The sequence below is a fragment of the Onychostruthus taczanowskii genome, unplaced genomic scaffold (assembly GCF_017590055.1).
Source record: "Onychostruthus taczanowskii isolate IOZ18803 unplaced genomic scaffold, ASM1759005v1 scaffold489, whole genome shotgun sequence".
Classification (NCBI taxonomy): domain Eukaryota; kingdom Metazoa; phylum Chordata; class Aves; order Passeriformes; family Passeridae; genus Onychostruthus; species Onychostruthus taczanowskii.
In genome coordinates, this window is record NW_024502447.1 from 1788 (window position 1) to 11810 (window position 10023).

Here is a 10023-nt window from a genome sequence, read left to right on the forward strand (position 1 = left end):
GGTTCTGGGGTCAGTCAGTTTTGGGGTCCCTATCAGTTTTTGGGGTCCCCAGCAGTTCTGGGGTCCCCGGCAGGTTTTTGGGGTCCCTATCAGTCAGTTTTGGGGTCCCCAGCAGTTTTGTGGTCAGTCAGTTTTGGGGTCCCAGTCAGTTTCGGGGTCCCAGCAGTTTTGGGGTCCCTCAGTTTCGGGGTCCCCAGCAGTTCTGGGGTCCCCCAGCAGTTTTGGGGTCCCCCCCAGCCCTGTCCCACATCAGTTTTGGGGTCCCTCAGTTTCGGGGTCCCTCAGTTTTGGGGTCCCAGCAGTTTTGGGGTCCCTCAGTTTCGGGGTCCCCATCAGTCAGTTTCGGGGTCCCTCAGTTTCGGGGTCCCTCAGTTTTGGGGTCCCTCAGTTTCGGGGTCCCCAAGGGGGGTCTGGGGGTGCCCGGGGGGGGTCAGAGAAGTTCGGGGGTGCCGGGGGGGGTCTCTCACCCATCTGCATGCAGATCTCGCCGATGGCCCACGTGGCGTTGTTGCAGACCGAGATGAACTCGGGGTTCAGGTTGGTGCCCAGGATGGGCATGAACTCGGCTGGGGAGGGGGCACAGCTGAGCACAGACCCCCCCCCAAACCCCGAGATGAATTCGGGGGCGTCCCCCCCCGGCCCAGGGGAACCCCAAAACTCACCGATGCAGGGCTTGACGTGCACGAAGCAGGCCTTGGTGAGGTCGCCCAGCAGGGCGAAGGAGCTCTGCCGCACCTCGGGCATCGTGTCCTGCCGGGCACAGCCGGGGCACCCCTGAGCTTTTTTGGGGGACACCCCGGGGGTTTTGGGGGGCTCAGGGGCGTCCCCCCCAGCCCTGTCACCTGCATGCACTGGAAGAGCAGGGTCATGATGTTGGAGCGGGCCACCAGCTGCTCCACGTGGCCGCCCAGCCCCTCGGCCAGGCCGCTCAGCAGGTCCAGGGCCACGATCATGAAATCCTTGTCGGGGGCCTCGTACTGCTCGGGGTGCTGGTTGTACATCTGGGGGGGGTGACAGTGTCACTGTCGCCGTGGGTGTCACCCCCCCTGACCCCCCCCGGGGCGGGGGAGGGGCTCACCATGGCCTGGGCCAGCGTTTTCTGCACCAGGGTGACGCAGCGCTGGTAGACGGGCTCGCAGTAGGGCAGGAAGCCGCTCTGCAGGGCCGTGGCCACCGAGGACAGGCACTGGGGACAGCGGGGGACATCGTGGGGGGGTGGCTCGGGGACGGTCACCCCCCCCTGGGGCCACCCACTGCCCCACCTCCAGCAGAGGGAACAGGTCCTTGTCCTCGTCCTTGAGCTCGTTCCACTTCTGGATCAGCGGCGGCATCAGCTTCTGGATGTACTCCTGGGGACAGGGGGACACCGGGCTGGGGACAGGGACACCGGGCTGGGGACATCCCAGAGGGGTTGGGGACAGGGGGACACCGGGCTGGGGACACCCCAGGGGGTCTGGGGACACCCCAGAGGGGCTGGGGACAGGGGACACCGGGCTGGGGACACCCCAGAGGGGTTGGGGACAGGGGACACCGGGCTGGGGACACCCCAGAGGGGTTGGGGACAGGGGACACCGGGCTGGGTTGACACAAGGCTAGGGACATCTCAGAGGGGCTGGGGACACCCCAGAGGGGTTGGGGACACCCTGAGAGGGTTGGGGACAGGAGAGAGAGATTGGGAACACCAAGCAGGGGCTGGGGACACCCCAAAAGAGTTGGGGACAGCCAGCAGGGGTTGGGGACAGCAGGAAGGGGTTGGGGACACCAAGCAGGGGTTGGGGACACCAAGCAGGGGTTGGGGACACCAAGCAGGGGTTGGGGACAGCCAGCAGGGATTGGGGACACCAAGCAGGGGTTGGGGACACCAAGCAGGGGTTGGGGACAGCAGGAAGGGGTTGGGGACACCAAGCCCACCAGCCGTGGCCTGAGGCCCTCAGAGCACAGAGATCCACAGGGGGAATTCGGGATTCGAATGTCTGTGGTCATCACCGGGCTCAGCAGGGGACACCGGGGGCTTGGGGACACCGGGGGACACCGGGGGGCTTGGGGACACCCAGCAGGGGTTGGGGACACCAAGCAGGGGTTGGGGACAGCCAGCAGGGGCCACCAGCCGTGGCCTGAGGCCCTCAGAGCACAGAGATCCACAGGGGGAATTCGGGATTCGAATGTCTGTGGTCATCACCGGGCTCAGCAGGGGACACCGGGGGCTTGGGGACACCGGGGGACACCGGGGGGCTTGGGGACACCAGGGGACACCAGGGGCTTGGGGACACCAGGGGACACTGGGGGGCTTGGGGACACCGGGGGACACCGGAGGGCTTGGGGACACCAGAGGGGTTTTGGTGACACTGGGAGGGGTTTGGGGACACCATGAGGATTTGGGGACACTGGGGAGGGTTTGGTGACACCAAGGGGGGTTTGGGGACACCAGGGGACACCGGGGGGTTTGGGGACACCGGGGGGGTTTTGGAAACACCAGAGGGGGTTTGGGGATACCGTGGGACACGGTGAGGATTTGGGGACACTGGAGAGGGGGTTTTGGGGACACTGTGGGGGTTTGGGGACACCAGGGGATACTGGGGAGGTTTGGTGACACCGTGGGACACGGTGAGGATTTGGGGACACCAGGAGGGGTTTAGTGACACCAAGGGGTGTTTGGGGACACCGTGGATGTTTGGGGACACCGTGGGACACCGTGGGTGTTTGGAGACACCGTGGGACACCGGGGGTGTTTGGGGACACCGTGGTACACCGGGGTGTTTGGGGACACCGTGGGACACCGGGGGGGTTTGGGGACACCGTGGGTCACCGGGGGGGTTTGGGGACACCAGGGGTGTTTGGTGACACTGTGGGATACCGGGGGTGTTTGGGGACACTGGGAGGGGTTTGGTGACACCGGGGGTGTTTGGGGACACCGTGGGACACTGTGGGTGTTTGGTGACACCGTGGGACACCGGGGGACACCGGGGGGGTCTGGGGACACCGGGGGACACCGGGGGGTCTGGGGACACCGGGACGCACCGGCTGGTTGAGGTGGTGGCCCACGGAGTCGGCCAGCGTGCCGATGGCGTCGTACAGGATGAGCAGGTTCTTGTGCTGGTACTTGCCGAAGGCGAACACCAGCGTGTCCAGGATGAAGCTCAGGTACGGCACCAGCTCCGTGCACGCCTCCTCCTCCAGCGTGGCGAAGGCGCTGCGGGGCCGGAGCGTCACCGGGGCAGGGTCAGGGTCACCGGGACACCGGGAATGTCACCGGGACACAGGACAGGGTCAGGGGGACACCGGGACAGGGTCAGGGTCACCGGGACAGGGTCACAGGGACACCGGGAATGTCACCGGGACACAGGACAGGGTCAGGGGGACACCGGGACACCGGGGCACCGGGACAGGGTCACCGGGACACCGGGACAGGGTCACGGGGACATGGGACAGGGTCACAGGGACACTGGGACAGGGTCAGGGTCACCGGGACATGTGAATGTCACCGGGACACCGGGGCACAGGACAGGGTCACCGGGACATGGGACAGGGTCACGGACACACCGGGACAGAGTCACAGGGACACTGGGACACCGGAGCGTCACTGGGGCACGGGACAGGGTCACCGGGACACCGGGACAGGGTCACCGGGACGCAGGAATGTCACCGGGACACCAGGACAGGGTCACCGGACAGGGTCACCGGGACACCGGGACAGGGTCACGGGGACATGGGACAGGGTCACAGGGACACTGGGACAGGGTCAGGGTCACCGGGACATGTGAATGTCACCGGGACACCGGGGCACAGGACAGGGTCACCGGGACATGGGACAGGGTCGCACGGGACACGGGACAGGGTCACAGGGACACTGGGACACCGGAGCGTCACCGGGGCAGGGTCAGGGTCACCGGGACATGTGAATGTCCCCGGGACACCGGGGCACAGGACAGGGTCACCGGGACATGGGACAGCGTCACGGACACACCGGGACAGAGTCACAGGGACACTGGGACACCGGAGCGTCACCGGGGCAGGGTCAGGGTCACCGGGACATGTGAATGTCCCCGGGACACCGGGGCACAGGACAGGGTCACCGGGGCACGGGACACGGGACAGGGTCACAGGGACACTGGGACAGGGTCAGGGTCACCGGGACATGTGAATGTCACCGGGACACCGGGGCACAGGACAGGGTCACCGGGACATGGGACAGGGTCACGGACACACCGGGACAGGGTCACGGTCACCGGGACAGGGTCACAGGGACACCGGGAATGTCACCGGGACACAGGACAGGGTCAGGGGGACACCGGGACACCGGGGCACCGGGACAGGGTCACCGGGACACCGGGACAGGGTCACGGGGACATGGGACAGGGTCACAGGGACACTGGGACAGGGTCAGGGTCACCGGGACATGTGAATGTCACCGGGACACCGGGGCACAGGACAGGGTCACCGGGACATGGGACAGGGTCACGGACACACCGGGACAGAGTCACAGGGACACTGGGACACCGGAGCGTCACTGGGGCACGGGACAGGGTCACCGGGAGACCGGGACAGGGTCACCGGGACACAGGAATGTCACCGGGACACCAGGACAGGGTCACGGGGACATGGGACAGGGTCACAGGGACACTGGGACAGGGTCAGGGTCACAGGGACACGGGAATGTCACCGGGACACGGGACAGGGTCAGGGGGACACCGGGGCACAGCACAGGGTCACCGGGACATGGGACAGGGTCACGGACACACCGGGACAGAGTCACAGGGACACTGGGACACCGGAGCGTCACTGGGGCACGGGACAGGGTCACCGGGAGACCGGGACAGGGTCACCGGGACACAGGAATGTCACCGGGACACCAGGACAGGGTCACCGGGACATGGGACAGGGTCACAGGGACACGGGAATGTCACCGGGACACGGGACAGGGTCAGGGGGACACCGGGATACCGGGACAGGGTCAGGGGGACACGGGAATGTCACCAGGGCACCGGGACAGGGTCACCGGGACACTGGGACAGGGTCAGGGGGACACCGGGACAGCGTCACCGGGACACCGGGGCACGGGACAGGGTCAGGGGGACGCCAGGATACCGGGACAGGGTCACCGGGACACCGGGACACCGGGACAGCATCACCGGAACACGGGAATGTCATGGGGACACCGGGACAGGGTCAGGAGGACAGGGTCAGGGGGACACGGGAATGTCACCAGGGCACCGGGACAGGGTCACCGGGACACCGGAACATCACTGGGACACGGGACGGGGTCACAGGGACACGGGAATGTCACCAGGACACCGGAACATCACTGGGACACGGGATGGGGTCACCAGGACACCAGGACACCGGGACAGGGTCACCGGGACACGGGAATGTCTATGGGGACACCGGGACACCGTCATGGGGACACCGGAGTGTCATGGGGACACTGGAAATGTCATGGGGACACCAAAAATATCACAGGGACACCACAAAAATATCACAGGGACACAAAAACATCACGGGGACACAAAAAAAACTACACAGGGACACCCCAAATGTGCCTCGGGGACCCCAAAAACCTCGTGGGAACACCCCAAAAGCCCCCAGGACCCCCCAAAACCCCCCCGCAGCCCCGGAGCGGCGCGGCCCCCCGGGTCAGGCAGTACGAACACCGAGCGTCCTCACTGGGATCGGGACAGCGCTGTCATCACCCCCGGGGGGCTCCCCGGTGTCACCTGCGTCACCTGTCCCACCCCGCTGTCCCCAAACCACCTGTGCCATCAGCCTGTAACGTCCCCAGTGTCACCTGTCCCACCCATCCCACCCCGGTGTTGTTTGTGTCACCTGTCCCACCTGTCCCCCCCACTGTCCCCAGTGCCCCATCCCCCCCGGTGTCCCCCCTCCCTGTCCCACCTGCAGGCCGCCTCCTGCACGCGTTTGTTGCCATCCAGGATGCGCTGCAGCAGCTCGGTCATGAGGGGCTTCAGGTAGAGCTCGGGGGGCTGCGCCACCACCCAGTGCGCGTAGCGGCTGAGCGTCCAGCACGCGATGGAGCGCACCAGCGCCTTGCGGTCCGCCAGGCAGCGGATCAGGTGTGGGATCAGCTCGGGCAGGTAGGGCACCATGCCCTGCATGCAGCCTGGGGGAGGGATCAGGGATCAGGTGTGGGATCAGGGATCAGGTGTGGGATCAGGTGTGGGATCAGCTCGGGCAGGTAGGGCACCATGCTCTGCATGCAGCCTGGGGGAGGGATCAGGTGTGGGATCAGGTGTGAGAGGTGCGGTACGATGCCGGGTGGGATCAGGTGTGGGATCAGCTCGGGCAGGTAGGGCACCATGCCCTGCATGCAGCCTGTGACACAGGATCAGGTGTGGGGTCAGGGATCAGGTGTGGGATCAGGTGTGGGATCAGCTCGGGCAGGTAGGGCACCATGCCCTGCATGCAGCCTGAGAGAGGGATCAGGGATCAGGTGTGGGATCAGGTGTAGGATCAGGTGTGACAGGTCGGGCAGGTACGGCACCGTGCATGCAGCCTGGGGGAGGGGGTGGGATCAGGTGTGGGATCAGGTGTGGGATCAGCTCAGGCAGGGACGGGACCGTGCATGCAGCCTGGGGGTGGGGGTGGGATCAGGTGTGGGATCAGCTCAGGCAGGGACGGGACCGTGCATGCAGCCTGGGGGTGGGGGTGGGATCAGGTGTGGGATCAGCTCAGGCAGGGACGGGACCGTGCATGCAGCCTGGGGGTGGGGGTGGGATCAGGTGTGGGATCAGCTCAGGCAGGGACGGGACCGTGCATGCAGCCTGGGGGTGGGGGTGGGATCAGGTGTGGGATCAGCTCAGGCAGGTACGGCACCGTGCATGCAGCCTGGGGGTGGGGGTGGGATCAGGTGTGGGATCAGCACCTGAGCGCTGTGATCCCCCCCAGGTGTTTTTGGGGCGCCCACCTTCAGCCATGGCCCCCAGCTCCAGGATGGATTTGGGGCTGCATTTGGGGTCCCCCATGACAGTGACACCCCCCAGGGTGTTTTTGGGGTGCCCACCTTCAGCCATGGCCCCCAGCTCCAGGATCCCCTGGACTGGGATGGGTTTGGGGCTGTTTTTGGGGTCCCCTGGATCAGGACGGGTTTGGGGCTGCATTTGGGGTCCCCCAGTGCTGTGATCCCCCCCAGGGTGTTTTTGGGGTGCCCACCTTCAGCCATGGCCCCCAGCTCCAGGATCCCCTGGATCAGGATGGATTTGGGGCTGCATTTGGGGTCCCCCAGGGCTGTGATCCCCCCCAGGGTGTTTTTGGGGTGCCCACCTTCGGCGATGGCCCCCAGCACGAGGATCCCCGACTCCTTGACCACCCACTCGAGGTGGAAGAGCAGCTCCTTGAGCAGGGGCAGCAGGTGCGGCAGCAGCTCCTCCCGGAACACGTTGGCCAGCACGTCCAGCGCCGCCGCCGAGCACTTCCCTGGGGAGCGAGGGGTTAACGGGGCACCCCAAAACCCACGGGGCACCCCGAAACCCGCAGGGGCACCCTGAACCCCCTGGGGCACCCCAGAATCTGCAGGGACACCCCAGAACACGTTGGCCAGCACGTCCAGCGCCGCCGCCGAGCACTTCCCTGGGGAGCGAGGGGTTAACGGGGCACCCCAAAACCCTCGGGGCACCCCGAAACCCGCAGGGGCACCCTGAACCCACTGGGGCACCCTGAACCCACTGGGGCACCCCAGAATCTGCAGGGACACCCCAGAACACGTTGGCCAGCACGTCCAGCGCCGCCGCCGAGCACTTCCCCCAAGCCCCCCAGCCCCCCGCCCGTACGCAGGTTCCAGTCGGACAGCGTGTCGTCGTCGTCCTCGTCGTCGCCGTCCCCGTCGCCGCCGTCGCCGCGCTGCTCCTCGTGCGCCAGCGTCACCGTGCGCGACTTGTGGAAGCGCGGCTTGATGTCCTGCTCGCTGTCCGGCACCGCCTCGTCCTCCTCCACGTCGCCCTGCGGGTATCGCCACACGTCGCGACATGACGTCGTCGTATCGCGACATGACGCCTTCGTGTCGCGGCGTGACGTCGTCGTGCGGCGGCGCGATGTCATCGCGGCGCGACGCCGCCATATCGTGACGTGATGTTGTTGTATCGCGACATAAAGTCGTATCGCGGCGTGACGTTGTCGTGTCGCGACGGAAAGTAATTGTGTCGTGACGTGACGTCATCGCATTGCGGCACAGTGCCATCGTATCGCAATATGGCATCATCGTATCGCGACATAAAGTAGTTGTGTCGTGACGTGACGTCATCGCATTGCAGCACAGTGCCATCGTATCGCGTTATGACATCATCGTATCGCAACATAAAGTAATTGTATCGTGACGTGACGTCATCGCATTGCGGCATAGTGCCATCGTATCGCGACGTAAAGTAGTTGTGTCGTGATGTGACGTCATCGCGTTATGGCATAGTGCCATCGTATCGCGATATGACATCATCGTATCGCGATGGAAAGTAGTTGTATCGTGACGTGACGTCATCGCATTGCGGCACAGTGCCATACGTCATCGCATTATGGCCATCGTATCGTGACGTAAAGTAGTTGTATCGTGACGTGACGTCATCGCATTATGGCATAGTGCCATCGTATCGCGATATGACATCATCGTATCGCGATGGAAAGTAGTTGTATCGTGACGTGACGTCATCGCATTATGGCATAGTGCCATCGTATCGCGATATGACATCATCGTATCGCGACGGAAAGTAGTTATATCGTGATGTGATGTCATCACATCGCGGCACAGTGCCATCGTATCGCGATATGACATCATCGTATCGCGACGTAAAGTAGTTGTATCGTGACGTGACGTCATCGCGTTATGGCGTAGCGCCATTGTATTGCGAGATGACGTCGTCATATCGCGACATAAAGTCGTATCGTGATGTCATCGCATTATCGTGGCACAACACCATTGTATCGTGAGGTGACGTCTGATGTAAAGTAATTGTGTCGTGACATGACACCATCGCATTGCGGCATAGTGCCATCGTATCGCGATACGACATCATCGTATCGCGACATAAAGTAGTTGTATCGTGACGTGACGTCATCGCGTTATGGCGTAGCGCCATTGTATTGCGAGATGACGTCGTCATATCGCGACATAAAGTCGTATCGTGATCATTATCGTGGCACAACACCATTGTATCGTGAGGTGACGTCATCACATCGCGACGTAAAGTCGTTGTATTGTATCGTGGTGTGACGTCACCACATCATGACGCGACGTCGTTGTGTCACGTGATGTCGTCATATCACAGCATGACGTCGTCGTATCGCGACATAACGTCATCGTATTGCAGTATGACGTCATCGCATCGCAACGTGACGTCACCGCATCGTGACATTACTCCATCACGTTGTGGCGTGACGTCACACCGCCACGTGACGTCATCGCGTTGCGATGCGAAGTCGTCGCCGTATCGCGACGTGACGTCACCGCGACAGAGCCCCTCCCCGCGGCGGATCAGACAGTACGAACACGAGTGACCATCAGGGGGGTCAGCGCCAGGCTGTCATCACTTCCGGTGCCACCAGTACAGCCCCAGTGCCACCAGTACAGCCCCAGTGCCACCAGTACAGCTCCAGTACAGCCCCAGTGCCACCAGTACAGCCCCACCGGTGCTCCCAGTACAGCCCCAGTGCCACCAGTGCTCCCAGTACAGCCCCAGTACAGCCCCAGTGCCACCAGTACAGCCCCAGTGCCACCAGTGCCACCAGTACAGCCCCAGTACAGCCCCAGTGCCACCGGTACAGCCCCAGTGCCCTCCCAGTGCTCCCAGTACAGCCCCAGTACAGCCCCAGTGCTCCCAGTACAGCCCCAGTGCCCTCCCAGTGCCACCAGTACAGCCCCAGTGCCCTCCCAGTGCCACCAGTACAGCCCCAGTGCCACCAGTACAGCCCCAGTGCCACCGGTACAGCCCCAGTGCCCTCCCAGTGCTCCCAGTACAGCCCCAGTGCCCTCCCAGTGCCACCAGTACAGCCCCAGTGCCCTCCCAGTGCTCCCAGTACAGCCCC

General features: G+C 64.2%; 1 protein-coding gene and 1 non-coding gene across 2 annotated transcripts in view; both read right to left on the bottom strand.

Moving 5' to 3' along the window:
• Positions 1–384: 384 nt before the first annotated feature.
• The window catches only part of LOC121341467 (transportin-2), a gene marked incomplete at its 5' end in the record, with an annotated part of 16358 nt that continues 6719 nt past the window's right edge, over positions 385–10023 (bottom strand). Inside the window, 9 exons of the mRNA XM_041414958.1 lie at positions 385–566; positions 663–750; positions 843–1001; positions 1079–1186; positions 1263–1349; positions 3019–3190; positions 5890–6115; positions 7276–7428; positions 7782–7950. Of these exons, the coding sequence (XP_041270892.1) occupies positions 385–566; positions 663–750; positions 843–1001; positions 1079–1186; positions 1263–1349; positions 3019–3190; positions 5890–6115; positions 7276–7428; positions 7782–7950 (1344 nt within the window). The remainder of the gene's footprint in view (positions 567–662; positions 751–842; positions 1002–1078; positions 1187–1262; positions 1350–3018; positions 3191–5889; positions 6116–7275; positions 7429–7781; positions 7951–10023) is intronic.
• LOC121341468 lies at positions 9468–9534 on the bottom strand. Its single transcript, XR_005953429.1, has one exon. It is a non-coding gene; the product is annotated as a small nucleolar RNA SNORD41 (small nucleolar RNA).